The sequence below is a fragment of the Mesoplodon densirostris genome, chromosome 6, assembly GCF_025265405.1.
Source record: "Mesoplodon densirostris isolate mMesDen1 chromosome 6, mMesDen1 primary haplotype, whole genome shotgun sequence".
Lineage (NCBI taxonomy): Eukaryota > Metazoa > Chordata > Mammalia > Artiodactyla > Ziphiidae > Mesoplodon > Mesoplodon densirostris.
In genome coordinates this window covers 124651212-124672503 of record NC_082666.1, presented here as the reverse complement: position 1 = coordinate 124672503, position 21292 = coordinate 124651212, and the positions used below count along the sequence as shown (strand labels likewise).

At 44.4% G+C, this 21292-nt stretch overlaps 1 protein-coding gene across 1 annotated transcript in view; it reads right to left on the bottom strand.

The window, feature by feature from the left end:
• Positions 1 to 17325: 17325 nt before the first annotated feature.
• Positions 17326 to 21292, bottom strand: part of ELP3 (elongator acetyltransferase complex subunit 3) — a 111146-nt gene continuing 107179 nt past the window's right edge. Inside the window, exon 15 of the mRNA XM_060102610.1 lies at positions 17326 to 18639. Within this exon, the coding sequence (XP_059958593.1) occupies positions 18563 to 18639 (77 nt within the window). The 3' untranslated portion in view covers positions 17326 to 18562. The remainder of the gene's footprint in view (positions 18640 to 21292) is intronic.

The following is a 21292-nucleotide window of genomic DNA, read 5'->3' as shown; positions in this document are numbered from 1 at the left end:
CCATTCTTCATCGCGGTGCGCGGGCCTTTCACTATCACGGCCTCTCTTCTTGTGGAGCACAGCCTCCAGACGCGCAGGCTCAGTAGCTGTGGCTCATGGGCCTAGTTGCTCCGTGGCATGTGGGATCTTCCCAGACCAGGGCTCGAACCCATGTCCCCTGCATTGGCAGGCAGATTCTCAACCACTGCGCCACCAGGGAAGCCCTATTATTATTATTTTTTTACTACCAGTACCTTCACATGATTCCATCAGTTTCCCTCTCAGCCCCCCACCCCCTATGACATCTCAGACACACCCACGGTTGTCCTGCTTTAGCTGTAAGAACAGTCTCCTTTGCAGACATTTAAAAGTTAGCCTAAGTCAGCACTGTGACGTCATGCTGAGTTCCAGACGGGTCCCCTCCCCTGGGGGTGAGGAAGGGGCCTGGGGTGTGTACTCTGGCTCCATCTTGCTCTGTCATGCTCTCTATGTCCCCCTGCTGCAGGCTCCTCAAAGGTGGGGGGGAGAGCGGGGGGTGGGCAGAGAAGAAAAGGGTAAAGCCTGTGTGACAGGAGTACCGTGATGAGGCCACCTGGTACCTCTTTACTCTAAAGGCATGAGGTGTGTTTCTGGAACACACCTTTGCAAGGACCTCTGTGCCATGCTCTTTCTTGCCATTTGGTGGATTCTCTCCCTACCCTGGTCCCCATGTGCATCTACAATATCTGCTGTGGTCTGAATGTGTCCCCCCAACATTTAACTGTTGAAATCCTGCCCACAAATATGAGGGTCTTAGGAGGTGAGTCCTTAGGGAGGTGATGAGGTCATGAGGGTGGAGCCCTCATGAATGGGATTAGTGCCCTTATAAAAGAGACCCCAGAGAGATTCCTTGCCCCTTCTGTCATGTGAGGACACAGCAAGAAGACAGCTGACTGTGAACAAGGAAGCAGGTTTGCATCAGAAACTGAATCTGCCATTGCCTTGATCTTGGACTTCCCAGCCTCCAGAACCATGAGAGATACATTCCTTCTGTTTATAGGCCACTGGTCTATGATATTTGTAACATGGACTAAGGCAGCCTCTTTCTGCTGATTCCCTCATTGCTGCAGACACTCCTCTTGGAAGGAGGAACTTCAAGATGTTTCAAGCAGGCTGTGTTCCCTGGGTCCTCTTGCTTCACGGGGATGTGTCCATCCTTGCACTCCTACTCACTGCTCATGAGCTTATGTTCACATATATCCTCTGACTCAGGTTCTCCCCAACCCTCTCTCACCATCTACATCCTGGTGGCCCCACCAAGATAGTCCCGTGAGTTTCTATAGCTGGAGGGAGACCTCAGGCACCCCTTCCCCGGGAGCTCCCCATCCTGCTCAGTGCTTTTCCCGGAGACCTCTCAGCTGGCTTGTGGGAGGCCCCTGCCTCCCTCTTCTAGTCCTGTGAATTCCCTGCCAGTAATTCTCCTTTCCCCTTTCAGTCTTCTTGTTCTAGGCTGGGGGTGTCCAGCTAGATTGGTTCTGCTCTAGTTTACTGGGTTATTGGATCTGCTCTCATTTATTAAAATGTTAGTTTATTAAATCTCAGCTGTCTGTAGAAGTAGAGGTCCTTGTCACTATCAGCCTCAGCTTGGGGACTTCAGCCCAAACTCTGAAACAGCAGGAGGAGTATCATCACGTCCTGTGTGAAGGATGTGCTTACACATAGGTTATTATACTTTCGGTTGTTGATCTTTTCTTAAACCTACTTCATTTATGATAATCCCCTGCAAGCTTTGAGATTGTAACTCCGGCTCTATATTTTTCCTTATTTTTTAAAAGATTGTTTGATCTTTTTTTATTGGAGTATAGTTGCTGTACAATGTTATATAAGTTACAGGTGTACAATATAGTGATTCACAATTTTTAAAGGTTATACTCCACTTATAGTTATTATAAGAGATAAAAAAGATTGATCTTACTCTGACAGAAGTGAATTAGTCTCCCATTGCTTTGTGTTTTATTAATTTTGCTGCATGTTCGGCTTTTTGTGATTTTTGCAAGAAAAGTTACCTGAAACTTGGAAACAAGAAAAAGAGAGAACACTGAAAGTGTTCTTTCAGTGCAATGCTAGGCCTGACTCTACTTACTAGGTATTTCACAAGCCCTTGGGGCAGAGGTTAAGTTAACGTGCAGATGGTCGTCAGGTAGAGATGAAAATCATTTCTGTCTGGAGGAACAGATAACCCCAAAGGTTTATGGCCCTGTTGCACATTAACCAGTTTTGTATTTAACCCATAATTAAACTATATGTACATATCTAGCTTCTCAGTTGGTCTTTTGATAGGTTTGTTTGTTTGGTTTTTTAACAACAGAAATTTATTTCTCAGAGTTTTGGAGACTGGAAGTCTGAGACCAGGGTTCCCACATGATTAGGTTCTGATGAGGACCCTCTTAACTGTTTTGCGGACAGACGTCTTCTCTCTGTATCCTCACATGGCAGAGAGGAGAGAGGGAAGCAAGTTCTCTCCTGTCTCTCTCTCTCTTTTTAAAAAATATTTAATTAATTAATTAATTTAATTTTGGCTAAGTTGAGTCTTAGTTGCAGCATGTGGGATCTTTGTTGTGGTACATGGGCTTCTCTCTAGTTGTGGCATGCGGGCTTCAGAGCACATGGGCTCTCTAGTTGTGGTGCGCGGGCTCAGTAGTTGTAGTGCATGGGCTTGGTTGTCCCCAGCATGTGAGATCTTAGTTCCCTGACCAGGGATCGAACCTGCATCCCCTGCATTGGAAGGCGGATTCTTAACCACTGGACCACCAGGGAAGGCCCTTGATAGGTTTTAACATCTTTCTGGTTACCTCATTAATTAGTTAAAATCTTTGACATGTGTTCTTTTTTTTAAGTTTATACTCCATTTATAGTTATTATGTAATATTGGCTATATACCCTGTGTTGTACAATACATTCTTGTAGCTTACTTATTTTATACATAGTAGTTTGTACCTCTTAATCCCCTACCCATATTTTGCCTCTCCCCAATGGTATCCGCTAGCTTGTTCTCTATATCTGTGAGTCTGTTTCCTTTTTGTTATATTCACTAGTTTGTTTTATTTTTTAGATTCTGCATATGAGTGATATCATACAGTATTTGTCTTTCTTTGTCTGACTTATTTCACTTAGCATAATGCCCTCCAAGTCCATCCATGTTGTTGTAAGTGGCAAAATTTCATTCTTTTCTATGGCTGAGTAGTATTCCATTGTATATATGTGCCATATCTTCTTTATCCGTTCATCTGTTAATGGACACTTAGGTTTTTTCCATATCTTGGCTTTGTAAATAGTTCTACTATGAACATTGGGGTGCATGTATCTTTTCAAATTAGTGTTTTCCATTTTTCCGGATATATACCCCAAAGTGGAATTGCTGGATCATATGGTAGTTTTTAGCGTTTTGAGGAAACTCCATACTCTTCTCCCCAGTGGCTGCACCAACTTACATTCCCATGAGTAGTGCATGAGGCTTCCCTTTTCTCCACGTTTGCCAGCATTTGTTATCTCTTGTCTTTTTGATGATTGCCATTCTAATATGTGTGAGGTGATATATCATTGTGGTTTTGATATGCATTTACCTGACAATTAGTGATGTTGAATACATCTTCATATACATGTTGGTCATTTATATATATTCTTTGGAAAAATGTCTAGGTCCTTTACCCATTTTCCAATTGGATTATTTGTTTTTTTGTGGGGTTTTTTGTTTTTGCTGTTGAGTCGTATGAATTCTTTATATGTTTTGGATATTAACACCTCATCAGATATATTGTTTGCAAAGATTTTTCCCATTCTGTAGGTTGTCTTTTCATTTTGATAATCATTTCTTTTGTTGTGCAAAACTTTTTTTTGAATAGTCCCACTTGTTTATTTCTATTTTGTTGCTGGTATTGATACTTCAGGTGTGATTTCCAGAAAATCATTGCCAAGACCCATGTCAAGGAGATTTTTCTTATATTTTCTCCTAGGAGTTTTATGGTTTCTGGTCTTGCATTTAAGTCTTTAATCCAGTTTGAGTTAATCTTTGTGAGGTGTAAGGTAGGGGTCTAGTTTTATTCTTTTACATGTGAATATCCTATTTTCCTAGCACCATTTATTGAAGAGACTGTCTTTTCTCTACTGAGTATTCTTGGCACACTTGCCAAATACTAGATGATTGGATAAGTATGGGTTTATTTTTGGATTCTTTTTTTTTTTTTGCGGTATGCGGGCCTCTCACTGTTGTGGCCTCCCCTGTTGCGGAGCACAGGCTCCGGACGCGCAGGCTCCGGACGCGCAGGCTCAGCGGCCATGGCTCACGGGCCCAGCCACTCCGCGGCATATGGGATCCTCCCAGACCGGGGCACGAACCCGTATCCCCTGCATCGGCAGGCGGACTCTCAACCACTTGCGCCACCAGGGAGGCCCTATTTTTGGATTCTTGATGCTGTTCCATTTGTCTATGTGTCTGTTTTTATGCCAGTACCATACTGTTTTGGTTTACTGTTTGGTTTACAACTTTATAATATAGCTTGAAATCAGGATGTCTCCCACTGTGTTGTTCTTTCTCAGGATTGCTTTGGCTATTTGGTTTTTTTTTTTTTTTTTGTGGGTCCATATAAATTTTAGGATTTCTTCCTGTTTCTGTAAAAAAATGCCCTTGGAATCTTGATAAGGATTGCATTGAATCTATAGATGGCTTTGAGTAGTGTGGATATTTTAGCAATATTAATTCTTCCGATCCATGAACACAAGATACTTTTCCATTTATTTATGTCTTCTTTGATTTCTTTCATCAATGTCTTGTAGTTTTCATTGTAGAGATCTTTCACCTCCTTGGTTAAATTTATTCCTATGTACTTTATTGTTTTTGATGCTATTATAAATGGGATGGGTTTCTTTATTTTTTTTCAGATAATTCATTGTTAGTGTACAGAAATGCTGCTGATTTTTGTATGTTATTTTGTATCCTGCAACTTTACTGAATTCATCGATTAGATCTAATGGTGTTTTGAAGTCTTTATGATTTTCTATATATTCAATTATGTCATCTGCAAATAGAGACAGTTTTACTTCTTCCCTTCTAATTCTGATGCTTTTTATTTCTTTTTCTTGCCTGATTGCTCTGATGGGGAATTCTAGTGCCATGTTGCATAGGAGTGGTAAGAGTGGGCACCCTTGTCTTGTGCCTGATCTTAGAGAAAAAGCATTCAATCTTTCACCATTGAATATAATGTTAGTTGTGGGCTTGTTATATATGGCCTTTATTACATTGAGGTACGTTCCTTCTATACCTATTTTATTAAGAGGTTTATTTTTAATCATGAATGTATGATGAATTTTGTCAAATGCTTTTTCTGTACCTATAGAGATGATCATATGTTTTTTTTCTTTCATTCTATTACTGTGATGTATCCCATTGACTGATTTGCATATGTTGACCTATCCTTGCATCCCAGGGATAAATCCCACTTGACCATGGTGAATGTTCCTTTTAATGTGAGTTTGGTTTGCTAGAATTTTATTGAGAATTTTTTACATCTATATTCATCAGGGATATTGACCTGTAGTTTTCTTTTCTGGTAGTGTCCTTTTCTGGCTTTGATATCAGGGTAATGATGGCTTGTAAAGTGAGTTTGGGAGTGTCCTGTCCTCTATGATTTTTGGAAGACTTTTAGAAAGATTGGAGTTAATTCTCCTTTGATGTTTGGTAAAATTCACCAATGAGGCCATTTGGTCCTGGACTTTTCACCATTGAGTGATATTTGATTACTGACTCAATCTCCTTATTAGTAATTGGTCTGTTCAGATTTTCAGTTTCTTCTTGATTCAATCTTGGTAGGTTGATTGTAAGAATTTTTTCATTTCTTCTAGGTTGTTCAGTTTGTTGGCATGTAGTCGTTCATAGTGGCCTCTTATGATCCTTTGTATTTCTGTGATATCAGTTGTAATGTCTCCTTTTTCATTTATAATTTTGATTTGGGCCCTCTCTTTTCCTTGGTTAGTCTAGCTAAAGGTTTGTCAATTTTATCTTTTCAAAGAATGAACTCCTAGTTTTATTAATCTTTTCTAATGTCTTCCTGTTCTCTATTTCATGTATTTCTGCTCTGATCTTTATTATTTCCTTCCTTCTGCCATCTTTAGGCTCAGTTTGTTCTTTTATTTTGGTCATACTGTGTGCTTGCAGGATCTTAGTTCCCCAACCAGGGTTTTGACCCGGGTCCCAGCAGTGAAAGTGCTGAGTCCTAACCACTGGACTGCCAGGGAATTCCTTCTTTTTTTTTTTTTTTTCTAGTTCTTTGAGACATAGAGTTAGATTGTTAATTTGAGATCTTTCTTGTTTCTTATTGATTTTTTTTTAAAGAAGATGTTGGGGGTAGGAGTTTATTAAATTATGTATTTATTTTTGCCATGTTGGGTCTTCGTTTCTGTGTGAGGGCTTTCTCCAGTTGTGGCAAGCAGGGGCCACTCTTCATCGCGGTGCGCGGGCCTCTCACCATCACGGCCCCTCCTGCTGTGGAGCACAGGCTCCAGATGCACAGGCTCAGTAGTTGTGGCTTACGGGCCTAGCTACTCTGCGGCATGTGGGATCCCCCCAAACCGGGGCTCGAACCCGTGTCCCCTGAATTAGCAGGCAGATTCTCAACCACTGCGCCACTAGGGAAGCCCTCTTTCTTGTTTCTTAATGTAGGTGTTTATAGCTATGACTTTCCCTCTGAGAACTGATTTTGCTGCACCTGTAAGTCTTGGTATGTTGTGTTTCCATTTTTGTTTTTTCCAAAATACTTTTAAATTTCCCCTTTAATTTCCTCTTTGACCCATTGGTTGCTCAGAAGAGTTGTTTAATTTCCATTATTCATATATTTTCCAGTTTTCCTCCTATTATTAATGTCTAGTTTCATACCATCATGGTCAAAGAAGACACTTGGTATGATTTCAGTCTTCTTGAACTTGCTGAGGGTTGTTTTGTGGCCTAACATTTGGTCTATCCTGGAAAATGTTCTGTGTGCACTGGAGAAAAATGTATATTCTGCTGTTATCAGGTACAACGTTCTGTATATGTTATGTCCATTTGGTCTATAGTGTTATTCAAATCTGCTGTTTCCTTATTGACTATGTCTGGATGATCTATCCATTGTTGAGAGTGGGTTATTAAAGTCCCCAATTATTATTGTATTGCTGTTTATTTCTCCTTTTAGCTCTGTTAGGTTTTGCTTTATATATTTAGGTAGTCTGATGTTGGGTGCATAAATATTTACAATTTTATATCTCTTTGATGGATTGACCCCCTTAGCATTATATAATGACTTTGTCTCTTTTTACCATTTTTAGTTTAAAGTCTATTTTGTCTAAGTATAGCTACCCCTGCTTTTTCTGGTTAGCATTTGCTTGAAATGTCTTTTTCCATATCCCTTTACTCTCAGTCTGTGCATGTCTTTTAAGGCTAAAGTGAGTCTCTTGTAGGCAGCATATTGTTGGATCTTATTTTTAAATAAATAAATTTATTTATTTTTGGCTGCTTTGGTTCTTCATTGCTGTGCACAGCTTTCTCTAGTTGCAGCGAGCGGGGGCTACACTTCATTGCAGTGCACGGGCTTCTCATTGCGGTGGCTTCTCTTGTTGCAGATCATGGGCTCTAGGCGTGTGGGCTTCAGTAGTTGTGGCATGTGGGCTCAGTAGTTGTGGCAGGTGGGCTTAGTTGCTCCATGGCATGTGGGATCTTCCCAGACCAGGGCTCGAACCTGTGTCCCTGCACTGGCAAGTGGATTCTTAACCACTGTACCACCAGGGAAGCACCACCCCCCTTCTTTTTTTAATCCATTCATCCTATCTATGTCTTTTGATTGGAGAATTTAATCTATTTACATTTAAAATAATTATTGGTAGGTAAGGACTTATTATTGATGTTTTGTTAACTGCTTTCTGGCTGTTTTATAGATCCATTGTTCCTTGTTTCTTATTCTTCTGTCTTTCTTTGTGTTTTGAGGTCTTTTGGTATCAGTATGTTTTGACTTCTTTATCATGTTCTTTTGTGTAATTACTATGGGTTTTTCCCCTATGATTACCATGGGACTTACATAAAATATCTTAATATTATAACACCATATTTTAAACTGATAGAAACTTAACTTCAATAGTATTCCTAACTTTATGCCTCACAATTTAGGTTATTGATGTTACAGTTTATAAATTTTTTATATTGTGTAACCAATAACAGATTATTGTAGTTATGGTTATTTTTTTTACTACATTTGTTTTTTAACTCTTAAACTAGAATTGTAAGTGAATTATGCACCACCATTATCATATTACAAAATCTAACTTTGACTATATATTTATCATTACCAGCAAGTTTTATTCTATCTTCTTATGTTTTTAATATGTTAAATAGCATCCTTTCACTTTCACTCAGAGAAGTCCCTTTAGCATTTCTTGTCAGGTAGGTCTAGTGGTGATGAACTCCCTCAGCTTTTGCTTGTTGGGGAAGTCTTTAACCCTCCCTCATTTCTGAAGGACAGCTTTGCCAGGTATAGAATACTTCATTGACAGGTTTTTTCTTTCAATATATATATATATATTTTTGCGGTACGCGGGCCTCTCACTGTTGCGGCCTCTCCCGTTGCGGAGCACAGGCTCTGGACACACAGGCTCAGTGGCCATGGCTCACGGGCCTAGCCGCTCTGCGGCATGTGGGATCTTCCTGGACCGGGGCACGAACCCGTGTCCCCTGCATCGGCAGGTGGACTCTCAACCACTGCGCCACCAGGGAAGCCCTCTTTCAATATTTTTAATATGCTATGGCATTCTTCCTGGCCTAAAAAGCCTTATTGATTTTTCTTTATGTGACTCTTCTCTCTTTTCTCTTGCTACTTTCAAAGTTTTTTTTGTCTTTGACTTTTGACAATTTAATTATAACATGTCTTGAAGTAGACCTATTCAGGTTCAACTTATTTGAGATCTTCTGGGCCTTATGGATCTGGATGTCCATTTCTCTTCCCAGGTTTGGGAAGTTTTCAGCCATTATTGTTTTAAATATACTTCTTGTCCCTTTCTCTCTTTCTTCTTCTTCTGGAATTCCCATAATGTGGATATTATTTCTTTTGATTGTGTCCCATAAGTCCTGTAGGCCTTCTTCACCACTTTTCATTCTTTTTTCCTTTTACTCCTCTGACTAGATACATTAAAATGTCCTGTCTTCTGGGTCATTGATTCTTTCTTCTGCACAGTCAAGTCTGCTTTTGAATCTCTCCCGTGAATTCTTCAGTCATATGTTTTCAGTCATTGTATTCTCAGTTCTTGGATTTCTGTTTGTTTTCTTTTGATGTTTTCTATTTATTTGTTGAAATTTCCATTTTGTTTATGCCATGTTTTCCTAATTTCATTTAGTTGTCACTGTGTTCTGGTGGTTTGCTAAACTTCTTTAGGAGGATTATTCTGAATTCTCTGTCTGGCAGTTCATAGATCTCCGTTTCTTTAGGGTCAGTTATCCTACCTCTGTTGGTTTCCTTTGGTGGTGTCATGTTTACCTGATTTTTCATAATCCTTGATTCCTTATGTTGGTATTTGTCCATCTGAGTAAGTGGTCTCCTCTTCCAGACTTTACATGTTTCCTTTGGCAGAGGCAGGTCTTCACCGGTCAGCTCAGTTTACGTTTCTGAATGTGTGTGCTGGTAATGCTCTTGGGCAGGTAAGACTTGCTAGCAGGGTCTATTTTTGGGTGAGGCCACTGCCTGAGCTCTGAGGTGGCAGAATGGGGTTGTGCCACTGGCTGAGAACAGTTGGATAGGACTACTGGCTTGGTTCCCTGCCCAAGCAAACTTGCTTCTCTGCCTAAGCAAAGTTGTAGGATGAGCTCTCTGGTTGCCTCAGTTCTCTGATCAAGTTTACTAGATGGTCAGGATTGAGTACTCTACTCAGCAAAGGATGGGGCTATGAATTAGCTTCCCTGTCTTGGAGGGGCAGCAGGATGGGCCCCAGGACCTGCATGGCTTAATCTTTGGGGACTTAAATCAGGTAAGACTGCACTGAATTCCCTGGCCAGTTGGGACCAAGGTTTTGCTCTGCAGACAGGGAAAGCCATGAGTGTGCTCTCTGTTCAAGTGCCTCTGTAAGTAGGACCATTGGGTGGGCCGTGCAGCTTCCCATGTGCTCTGGTTAGGTTCTCTGGTAGGATGAGCAGAGGGCTGCATTTAGCAGTGGGTGGGGCTACAAATTAGCTTCCCTGCCCAGGTGCAGTGGGAGAACCAGTTCCAAGGCCGACAAGGCTCTTTGTATGTGGTCTTGACTCAACCTGACCCATGCCCCAAGTTCCCCGGCTGAACAGGGCCACTGGCTTTGCTCTACAGGTCATCAGTTCTGCCTGCCGTATCCTCTGCTCTGCTTGAGCATTGCTGGGCTATGCAGCCTCCCAGGTGTCCCCAGTCAGGGTTTCTAGCTGGAGGGGCTGGGAGCTACTCTCAGCAGTAGGCTGGGCTCTGACTCAGCTCCGCTGCCTGGGCCAGGGCAGACCAGCCTCCAGGGCTGGCAAAGCTCTTCGTTTGAGGGCCCAAGTCAGGTAAGCCTGTATCCTGCCGAGTTCCCTGGCCAGACTGTGCCCATCTTGGCTCTGCAGATGAACAAAACGGCTGCAGTCGTTGGGACTACTGCTCAGACGCCACAGGTAGGACTCGGTCTGCTAAGATCTGAGTGCTGGTTGTTGCCAGCCCTTCCCCACTTCTCCATCACAATCAGATTCCCGGGGGTCAAGTCCTGCAGGTACCCCTGCAATTCCTGTGGGGCATGACCAGAGTGGGGGGCTCCCAAGAAGGGACCCACAGTGGGAGCTGGATATGTACCCTTGGCTCTCTTTTCCCACTGGAGGAGCCGTAGGCTCAGGGGCGACCTGTCAGTGTGATCCTGCAGCAGCCTGGGGATGGGGCGGTGCTGTCAGCGTGCTGCGGCTCCCCTTACCCTTCTGATGTGGCGTCTTGGTCTCTGCAGTGCAGGGCTTGCTGCAGCCTCTCTCTTGTGTTCTAGGGTTCTCTCAGTGGTGTCTTGCTCGTGAATAACAGTTCTTCTTGAGGGGGAGTGAAGGCCTGTAGGAATGGACTATGTCACCGTCTTGATGATGCCACTGTCCTCTGTTGTCTCTTGTCTAAGATTATCGGATGAAGGCTCCACCCTGTGACCTCATTTACCCTTAGTTACCTCCAGAGAGGCCTGATCTCCAAATTCAGTCACATTGGGGGTTGAGGCTTCAATGTATACATTTTGTGTGTGTGGGGGTGGACACAAACATTCAGCCCATCAGAGCAGGGCTTACCGATTTTGCCGTGGAGTTGCCGTCTGGGTTGTTTCTTGAGGAACTCTATATGATTGTGTGTTTAAGTCTTTCCTCTCGGGCTGGTTATTCTCTAGAAGAGCCTGTCAATTTCTGGCCTGTGGGGAAAGGTCTTGTCAGCATTCTGAAAACCGAGCTGGGGAAGACTGCGGGAAGTCTCAGTACTCACTATTTAATATGCATGGGTTCCCTTCAACATCCTGTTGTCAGTTCTGTTACCCCGACCTTCAGCTTTGTCTGGAGTTCTCTCACCCAAAGATCCTGTCTTGCTTGACTTCCTTAATTCACCTCCAGTCTGTTGGGGGAGGTGGTAACAGAGCGCGTGCTGAATGGAGGGAACCCAGGGACCCAGGACCAGTAAAGGGGCTCCGTCAGTCCTGCTCTGGCTCTTCCCTTCCCCTCCAGTGTATGGTGTTGCCAGGTCCTGTGGCTTAAATTGTACTGGAACTTTCTCCACTATCCAGTCTCAACTGCCAACTGAGTTACTATTGTCCATCTGCTTTAGAGCTTCCAAAATCTTAGCACTTTCATCTCTTCTTTTGTCCTTGTGGATTAAAAAAAAATAAAAAAGAAATCCCCTTTAGTTTGTGAGCTTTGGTTGGGAACCAAACTAGATGTGTATATTCACTCCTCTATTTTTTTTTTTTTTTTTTCGGTACGTGGGCCTCTCACCGCTGTGGCCTCTCCCGCTGCGGAGCACAGGCTCCGGACGCGCAGGCTCAGCAGCCATGGCTCATGGGCCCAGCCGCTCCACGGCATGCGGGATCCTCCTGGACTGGGGCACAAACCCATGTCCCCTGCATCGGCAGGCGGACTTCCAACCACTGCGCCACCAGGGAAGCCCCACTCCTCTATTTTAACCCGGAAGCGTCCATCCTTTTCTATGAGAGTAACTTCCAGAGTTACTTGGTTTCAGCTCTCTATTTAAATGGATTAATTACTTACTGCTGGTTCTCTTTCCATATTATCCCTATTCCTTAAGTTCCTTATTTGGATATGTCTCTTGGCTGTATTTATTCGAGTAGTTTTTCAAAGGAGAGCTCACTGGCAGTTGTGGTGAGAAGTGGCTTGAGGTTGATGGGGGTGGAGAGCAAAGAGCATCTGCAAGGCAAACATAGCTGAAAAAAAAATCCCTTTCCAACCCAATTGCCAGCCTGAAACCATTGGTTTTAGAAATTCTAGAGCCACCACTGCTCATAGGTATTAGGGTCCTTAAATCTTTGCAAGTTTGTGAAAGTCCACCTGTTGCCTTTGTACTTACCTCTTCACTTACCAGCTTTGTGGCCTTGGTTACATTATTTAACCGTTCTGAACCTTGGTTTCTCATTCGTAAAATGGGGGCCAAAATTCCTACCTTGGAGGATTGTTGTGAGGGCAATACCAGGCCTGTCTGCTCAGATATTCTTCCCTTTCTCCTTCCCTTTCCCTAGCGTTCCTTTCCCTTCCTTCAGGTTGATGTAAGTAGTCCCTTACCTACTGCCCCAGCACCCCAAGCATACAGTGGTCCAAGACCCTAGTTTTTGCAAAGCTAGATGGAGGCAGAAGCCAGCCTGAAACTCAGGCAGCTGGATGCCATGCCGGCTCTTCCTTGGAGGGCGGGGTGGGGTGGTGGCCAAGTGCCGGGCCCCTCCCCACCTGCCCCGCTGGATAGCAGGGACTATCGTCTTCCTGGCTCACTTCCCTGGTGGCACAGTGGTTAAGAATCCACCTGCCAATGCAGGGGACACAGGTTCGAGCCCTAGGCCGGGAAGATCCCACATGCTGTGGAGCAACTAAGCCTGTGCGCCACAACTACTGAGCCCACGAGCCACAACTACTGAGCCCACTAGCCACAACTACTGAAGCCCGTGCACCTAGAGTCTGTGCTCTGCAACAAGAGAAGCCACCGCAATGAGAAGCCCGCGCACCACAACAAAGAGTAGCCCCCGCTCGCTGCAACTAGAGAAAGCCTGCACGCAGCAACGAAGACCCAAAGCAGCCAAAAATAAAAAAAATATTGATTAAAAGAAAAGGGAGAGAGTTACAGAGAGGACATGTGAGCCCTGAAACACCATTTAAAAAAAAAAATGTTGTGAGGTTAGCTCATACCGCTAACCTCACAGACAAGATCGGCCCTGAAACAAGAGGATAACCTTCCCTGCAGGGCTTGAGCAGTTGAGGAATGTGACCTGAAGCAGTAACTTCCATCAGGGGAGGTGAGGTAAGGTACGGTCACCTCTGACCTCAACGAAAGTACCTTCACGCTCCAGCGCCTCTCGGGGACGCACAGCTTGGCATCTTGTGTGATGGGACTTGCAATCCCAACCGCAGGTGCTGCTGACTCTGCCGGGGCAAGGCCAGGCCACAGGCAGGTCGCTCCTTCCCCACCTCCTGGAAGGTGGGTAACAGAGAAGGATGGAAGGGCTTGGGGGCGAAGAACCACAGGGAGGGGCCCAGAAGCCTGTCACGGATGAGTGAGGCTTGTAGAAAAAAAACTAAAGCAAATCTTAGTGTATTGAGTCAACGACTGTATGCAGCCCCCATGCTTCGTACACGGTTCTAGCTATTGTGACCATGAGGATATAAAGGAATGTAAGATGTGAGAAGACCCACTTAAATAAAGTGTGGGATCTGCAGACAGTGGGAAGCTAGGTAGCCATTAAAAAGGATGAAGTAGATCCGTGTGTCCTGACACGGGAAGATGCTGGTATTACTTACATTTTCTGGAGTGAAAAAGGTTACAAAGCGACAGGCACTGTGTGACCATTTTACATAAAGGTGACTGGTGGCTGTGTGCGTTCGGGTGCGGGTGAGACGCGTGGAAGCACGTTCATCACAGGGCTTACCACTGTCTGATGGTGGAATTTCAGGTTATTGTGTACCTGTTTCATTTCAATCTGTTACATTGAGCATATATAATTTTTAGAACCAAAAAAAGCTTTTTTTTTGCGCGGTACGCGGGCCTCTCACTGTTGTGGCCTCTCCCGTTGCGGAGCACAGGCTCCGGACGTGCAGGCTCAGCAGCCATGGTTCACAGGCCTAGCCACTCTGCGGCATGTGGGATCTTCCCGGACCGAGGCACGAACCCGTGTCCCCTGCATCAGCAGGCGGACTCTCAACCACTGTGCCACCAGGGAAGCCCAAAGCTATTTTTATTGAAACTGAAAGAGCAGACCCTCCCTTTGCTCTGCATTCTCTCTTGATGACGTCGTGCTCTTCCACTACCTGCACTGGGGAAAACTGGGCTGATGACAGGACTCAGGTTACAGGTTGTTGTGAGGATGAAATAATATGAAAGCACAGCCTTGTTGCTCAATACTTGTGTCTTCTTTAAACATAAGCTGACTGAAAACATTTTTCCCCTAAAAAAGGAAACATGGGGGTGGAGTGGAGAAAGGCCGAGTCAGTGACTCGCGTTGGAATCCTAAACCCACTTAGTATTATAGCTGAGCTCAGGGCTTCTGTGCTGGGCCGCTCTGCGGGCACCTTTCACGTGGCTGTGTATGCGATCCGTGGACATTTAGGGCTGGTGCCGACTCTACTGGGCAGCGTGGTGGCCCTGGGGCTTCAGGCCCAGCCGTGATGACACCAGCCTGTGTCCTCATGTGTTAATGGGGGAAGACGAGCGTTGACCTTGAGGGCTGCATAAGGGTGGCCTAGATAGAGAAGCAGCACATGGGGGGCCTCAGATGGCAGCTCCCTCCTTGGAGGAGGAGTCCTCCAGGTGGACGGAAGGGTATTCTAGGCATGTGGAGACAGGCAGAGATAAGGCCGCACATTTGGCTGTGGAAAAGCAGCTGGTTTGCCCCTTGTTACAGGGATGTGTTTGATGATCTATGTTAAAATCAGTTTCTTTAAAAGGTCTGTAAGCTTAGTTTCTGGAGCTGCCTGCACGGAGTTCAACACAAGCGTACAGAGGGCACACACAACTCTAAGGCACAGATGGGGCACTGCTTCTCCTCCCTGCCACGGAAGGTGGCCAGCCTCCCTCGGGGGACTCCCTAAGTGAGTGCGGCTACCTGTGCACACTCATGGGAGACCGCAGTCCATGCTAATACTGGACCACTTTCCGGGAAGCCCCCAGAATGACAGTGATATTTGGAAATGCTTTTTTGCTGTTGCAGAGTCTCAGCTAGTTTCTTGTCCCTCAAAGCATGGATCTGACAGTTTGTAACCCTAGACTTAAGTGAATGAAACAGAAGGAATGATCAGAGGGTGGGAGAGAAGGCCTCAGACCCCAGCAATACTATTCTTCTGACACTGGCCTCTAGCAAAAGTTAGAGATTCTAGCAAAAGATCAGATTCGACTGCCAACAGATAAGAAACTCCCATGTTAAAATGGGCCAGATACTGCACTTGTTAGATATTGGTCACAGTAGCCAGTACTTGTAGTGTGTTTTACGTTCCACAGGCCCCGGTCTAAGAAACGGACACACGTGAGCTCATTTAATCCCGACAGCTACTGCACGAGGGAGAAATTGTTGTCATTTCCACTTTACAGACAGGAAACTTGCTGAGAGGCAGTTTTCTTGCTCGAGGTCACACATCTGTCGAGAAGCCACTTCACTGGAGGAACGGCATTTTACATAATGTCGTGGTTTATGCAGCGTCTCTCAAATGGGACCCCACTGGATCTTGCGCTTACCCTGACAGATGGGCGATTCTCTCATGTTACAAATTGGAGCGGGGGTGTGGGGGGGAGCGTGTAGCTGAAAAAGGGGAGGGGACTTGCCCACAGCTTCAGAGTTAACAAAGGAGCCCAGGTTTTCAGAACCTAGATCTTGAGCTCTTTCATCAGTTTAAGGGTCTGTGGGTTCTTTATGAACAAAATTTTGTTTTTAATTAGATGATAATCTTAAAAAAAATCACAACAACCCATAAAAACCTTTGGAAATGAAAACTTGCAATTCGAAAGCTGTTTTCATAGAACAGGCTTTGGCTTTTGAGTTGTATTTTCAGTATTCTTTTGTGTTAGACATTTTTTCCTTTAAAAGGGCTCCACATTCATTCCTAAGTTGGGGAAACAGCTCTACCAGGCCCTTTTACTTGGCGATAATATATTTTTAAAGTCTCATTTTTTATTTGAATAGATTTCAGTCTGCTTTTGATAATTTAAAAACAACAATAAAACCTCTCCAGGTGATTTAACAAAAACTTGAGTCAGAAGCGGAGGTATGTGAGTGGGCCTGAGATGGTTGCTAAGGAGGCATTCAATACAGATCAGAAACACAAGCTCTGCAGCTTTAGAGGTTTCACGCGAGGCCGACAGGATCCTGCCTGACCTTTCTTACGAGGCGGTCATTTGAGCAAGCGCATGTATCTCTAGGAGAGCCAGGCCAGCCGGGCTGTGGAGAGGCCGGGGACAGTGCTTGGCAGTCAGGGGAGAAGCTGAAGCTTCTAGCGGCAGAAAGGCTTGGTAAAAGACATGTTCACATACCGAGGTCTGGGGAAGTCATTCTGGCTTATCCATGAGTTAACTTGAATCTGATGCTAAACAGAACAGCCTCTTTGTGGCCTATCAAACGTACACTGTACACCTGCTTTAATTATTAAAGAAAAGGGCACAGTGACTAGAAGAATGTCCACGTTAAACATAAAGATTAAATGCCTCTCTGGCTGGGAAGCCAATGCCGATACTCCTTCCATGACAGGACTTCCTTCCCAGGTGCCAAGACCATACTGACTCGCTGTGTATGTGCTGACCTTTTTTGGTTTTTTTCCCCCAAGACTGTGCTGAAAACCACGCTTCTCTGGGGCAGTTCCTCAGTTATCTGAGAGGCTGTGCTCTGGGCTATAATCGTCAGTTTGGCTCAAAACTGAGAAGTAGCTGAATTCCTTAAATGGCACTCACAGAAAGCCTCTGCAGTGCCACAGCGAGCCCACAGGAAGTCAATGCCATTTGCCTTGTAGCAGTTTAACAAAATGGCAAACAGGACCCAGGAAGAAACAAACAGTGCCGCAGGCAGGAAACCCAAACCTGTAAACTCATGGCAAATGTCATTGCGTTTACAGGGAAAGGAAAAAACTTTACGTGATTCTTCCTCGTATGTTGAAGATTTTATTTTTCAAACCTTTAGAAGAATCAATTCCATTTAATAAACCTTTGTAAAATGCCACAGAAGCCAAGGGATGCAGGGTTAAGCTATGTTCTTAAGAACTGACCCTCTCCAGGCTGAGTCTCCTTAGATTACCTGGAAGTTACATAGAGGCAGTTCTATAAAGATGAAACTTTGAAAAAGCCAGTCTCTTTCCTATTTTTAGATTTGGGCCTGTTCTCCACTTTTTTTGCTTTCACAAAAAAGTTTAACCCTGACCTTTCTCCATTTAAAACAAACCAAAATCCATTTAAAGAATTAAAAGGCAGGGAACAGCTCCTGTGGATGTGCCTCTTGACGTCCACAGAGGTCACCCAAACCCAGACATATGCACGGCAGACTGCCTGCTCAGGACAGACCAATGGGGAAGCCAAACGCCTCTCTGGGAGAAAGTGCCACCCACGGTGTTTTGCAATTGTCAAGAGTGTGCAAAGTACAGACGATTAAAAATGTGAAATAAATGGATGTCTGTAATGGCCCTTCATAAATGGTAGATGCCCAAATGAGAAAGGCTGGTTTCAAGCTTGAAACACAAGCCTACAATCTCCCTTCTTCTCTCCCCATCACAGTTATTTCAAACCAGAATGATGTCCGTGAAAAGAAAAGCTCATTTTCTTGACCTGTGCTGGAAGGCATATGTAGTTATAGGTCAGAGATCAACGTGACAGTTTTCACATGTCCCATCCTGGCGTTTTGTCTGTACAGGATATAAATAACCTGCGGATAGAAACTGGATATAAATAACCTGCTGATAGAAACTAAGTGCCCTCCTCAGATGATATAGCCAGTTTTTAGTTCATGAACCGTGCAGTTCAAATGAGATGATCAGTTTGCTTTTGTCACTGTGCCTGAGTCATGGTTAGGTCACTTGCAGGCCTCATGCAGAATTTAGAAATTGGATACAGGACTTAAACCTTGAAAACGGAAGTGACGTCTTGAGAACATGCAGGAGGGCACGGTGCGGGGGCTCTGAGTGCCAGGCTCCGTGGGCTTGGTCAGCAGATGCCCGGCCCGGCCCTGAGCGCGGCTTCCAGTCTCTGTGGCTCCAGCGGGAGGGCGAGGCTACTTGTCAGGGGGTCAGGGAGGTCCATGTGCTTTGCTCAGCCTCTGTGCTGAGTGTTCAACACAGCCTGAATCTCTGTTTTCTGCCAGGGAGGACAGGTATCAAGGTGTGTTGGTGTGGCGGTTATTTTAGATTTTTTACCATGTACGGACCTTGCAATCTGTAGCCAATCTTTCTGTAATAATTCCTGGTGCCAACCCCTGAAAAGAAGCAGAAAAACAAAAGTCAGAAGAGTCTCTTACGAAGCATTACTTCAGCAGCCTTCAAAAGCCAGCACACGTGCCCCTCGTAGCCGTCCTCCTTTTCCCACTCTCATTCACAGACCAAAGTCCTTTCCAGATCGAATCTCATTTGATTAAGTTTGGAACTTTAAAAACATTCTGAATTCAAGTTGCATTAAAACACAGGAACTGTATTTCAGAGCCTGTGGGTTTACAATCCTGTGGGTACCGTGCAGCACGGCTTCAGGGGTAATAGGTGAGTGGGAAGTGGTGGATCTAACGTGTGAGATGTCCACACTCCAAGTGAAGCCAGACAGCGTTACGGTTTCCTGGAAGGTTGAACGAGAGGTCAGGTGTGGGAAGTGGAGTCTCCACAGCCGCCGGCAGCCAGGGCGCCCAGGCCAAGCTAAGTGTCGCTGCCACTCACTCATCCAGAGCAACGATTCCCACCAAACACCATCATGACCTGAAATTAGTGCTACTTAATTTGCATTCCATTCACTTTATATATATATATTTTTTGGGGGGTATTAGTTGGTATACTCATCTTGATATACGAACAGTGTTAAGTACCAGGAGTTTATGTCAGCTTTATATTTGCATCCGTTTGAGGAACACTAGCTGATTTAAGTCAATACTAAAGGTCCGTGAAGTTTTTTTCTTTAAAAGGAATCATTATCCTAAATGGTGCCGCTATAATGAAACACGATCACATTTAAGAAGCTGAGCTCCTGGGAGGATAAAGCGTGGCTTATGTGGTGTTATCTATACGAGTGGCTAAGAGACGGGCTTTTGATCATTCAAAAGATACGGATTTAAGGTCTAGACCTGTCATTTTAAGGGCTGTAGCTTTGGCCAATTACTTAATTACATTTTATCATCTGTAATAACGTACCTATGTTTTAAGGATATTAAGTATTAAATGAGATAGTCCTTGATATGTGCTTAGTCCGGAGTCTGGAAAAAGCCAATTCCTCCAGAACATTGGCTGCTGTTGTTATTATTTTAGAGCTTTTCATGGTCTGATATCTGATTATATTTCTAGATTCAATGCTGGCTACTAGTCTCCCCTGAAACACTATGCTTCAGCCCCAGTGAAGATTTAACTTTTCTAACAGCTCCCGGTGTGTCGGGCTCCACCTAGCTTCCAGGCTGGGCTCATGCCGTGCCCTCTAGCAAACTGGTCGAACCCAAGGAGGGGGGTCCTGGGAACCTCTGATCTGGAGCTGTCGGTCAGAAGCACAGTGACAACCTAGACTTGCAATTGGCATCTGAGGTGGGGTCAGTCCAGCGGGACCGACCTGTAACCTGTGGAGTCTGGTGCCACCTCCAGGGAGACAGTGTCAGAACCGAGGCAATGGTAGGCCACCCGGCTGGTGGCGCGGAGCTGAGTGACGTGTGGAAACCCCACACCTCCGGCGCGGTAGTGCTGTGGTTTCCATGTGTGTCACGTAAAGGAAGACGCTGGCGTTTCTCTTTACCGTGCTCCTCCCCACGGCGCACTGCGATTGCCGGTCGGCCTCCCCACGTGGTGGAAGCTCTATGTATCTTGTTCGTCAGTTTGTATTCCTAGCGATCAGTATGTGCATGAAATCAGATCACTGCTAGCCCCCTCCAGTCTCGCCTAATTCTGCAGCCCAAACATCTACTATTTAGGAATAGGGGTTCCTACCGTGTTTTGTTTCCCACCTCTTTCAAAAAAATTTCAAGTATTAAGAAAATGGAACTGAAACTGATGTGATGAAGGTAACAGAACCGTGTCATGTGATAATAGGTCACTGGAGAATTTCCCTTTTAATCCAAGGGTTACTGATATTCCGTCTTGCACAATTTCAACCTTGTCTTTGTGTTCTAATCATTACTTTTGTTCAACACTGTGGCTTGGGGTAGAGCAGGGGGAAGACAAAAACATGAACAAATAATGGGTCAGGCAGCAGCTCAGACCCACTGGATCCAGGAAGACATCTCACACCCCTCAGAGGGTACAACCACTTTATTGTTTGCACTCTAAAGTTCTATACCTGTAAGCGTGTCCTATGACCTAGCAAGTATACTCCCAGAGTGAAAAGAGAAATGAATGCTTACAGCCAACAAAAGACATGTTACTCATAACAGCCAAAACAGGAAATAACCCAAATATCTATCAATAGCAGAATGGATAAATTGTGTATTTTTGCACAATGGAATATGATACTGCAACAAAAAAGAAAGAACTAAAGCTACCTGCAATGCCATGGATGAATCTCACAGACCTCATTTTGCATGAAAGAAACCAGATGTAAAAGATTTCATCAATGCAAAGTTCAGACACAGGCAAAACTAATTTTACGGTGATACAAGTCAGAATACTGGTTACATTTGGAAGATGATATGGACTGAAAGAGGGAACAAGGGAGTCTTCTGGAGTGCTGAAAAATGGTATATCTTGATCTGGATTAGACGTTACATGGGAACATACACAGGCAAAACATTATTAAGTGGTATACTGAAAACGTTGTCATTTATTGCATGTACGTCCTAGCTCAATTTAAAAAAACTCAAGAGGGGGCACATCCATTTAATAGATGTTCAATGTGTTTTGAAAGCTCAACTTGTCCAAAGAATTCAGCAAAATAAGGAAAAAGGATGAGAG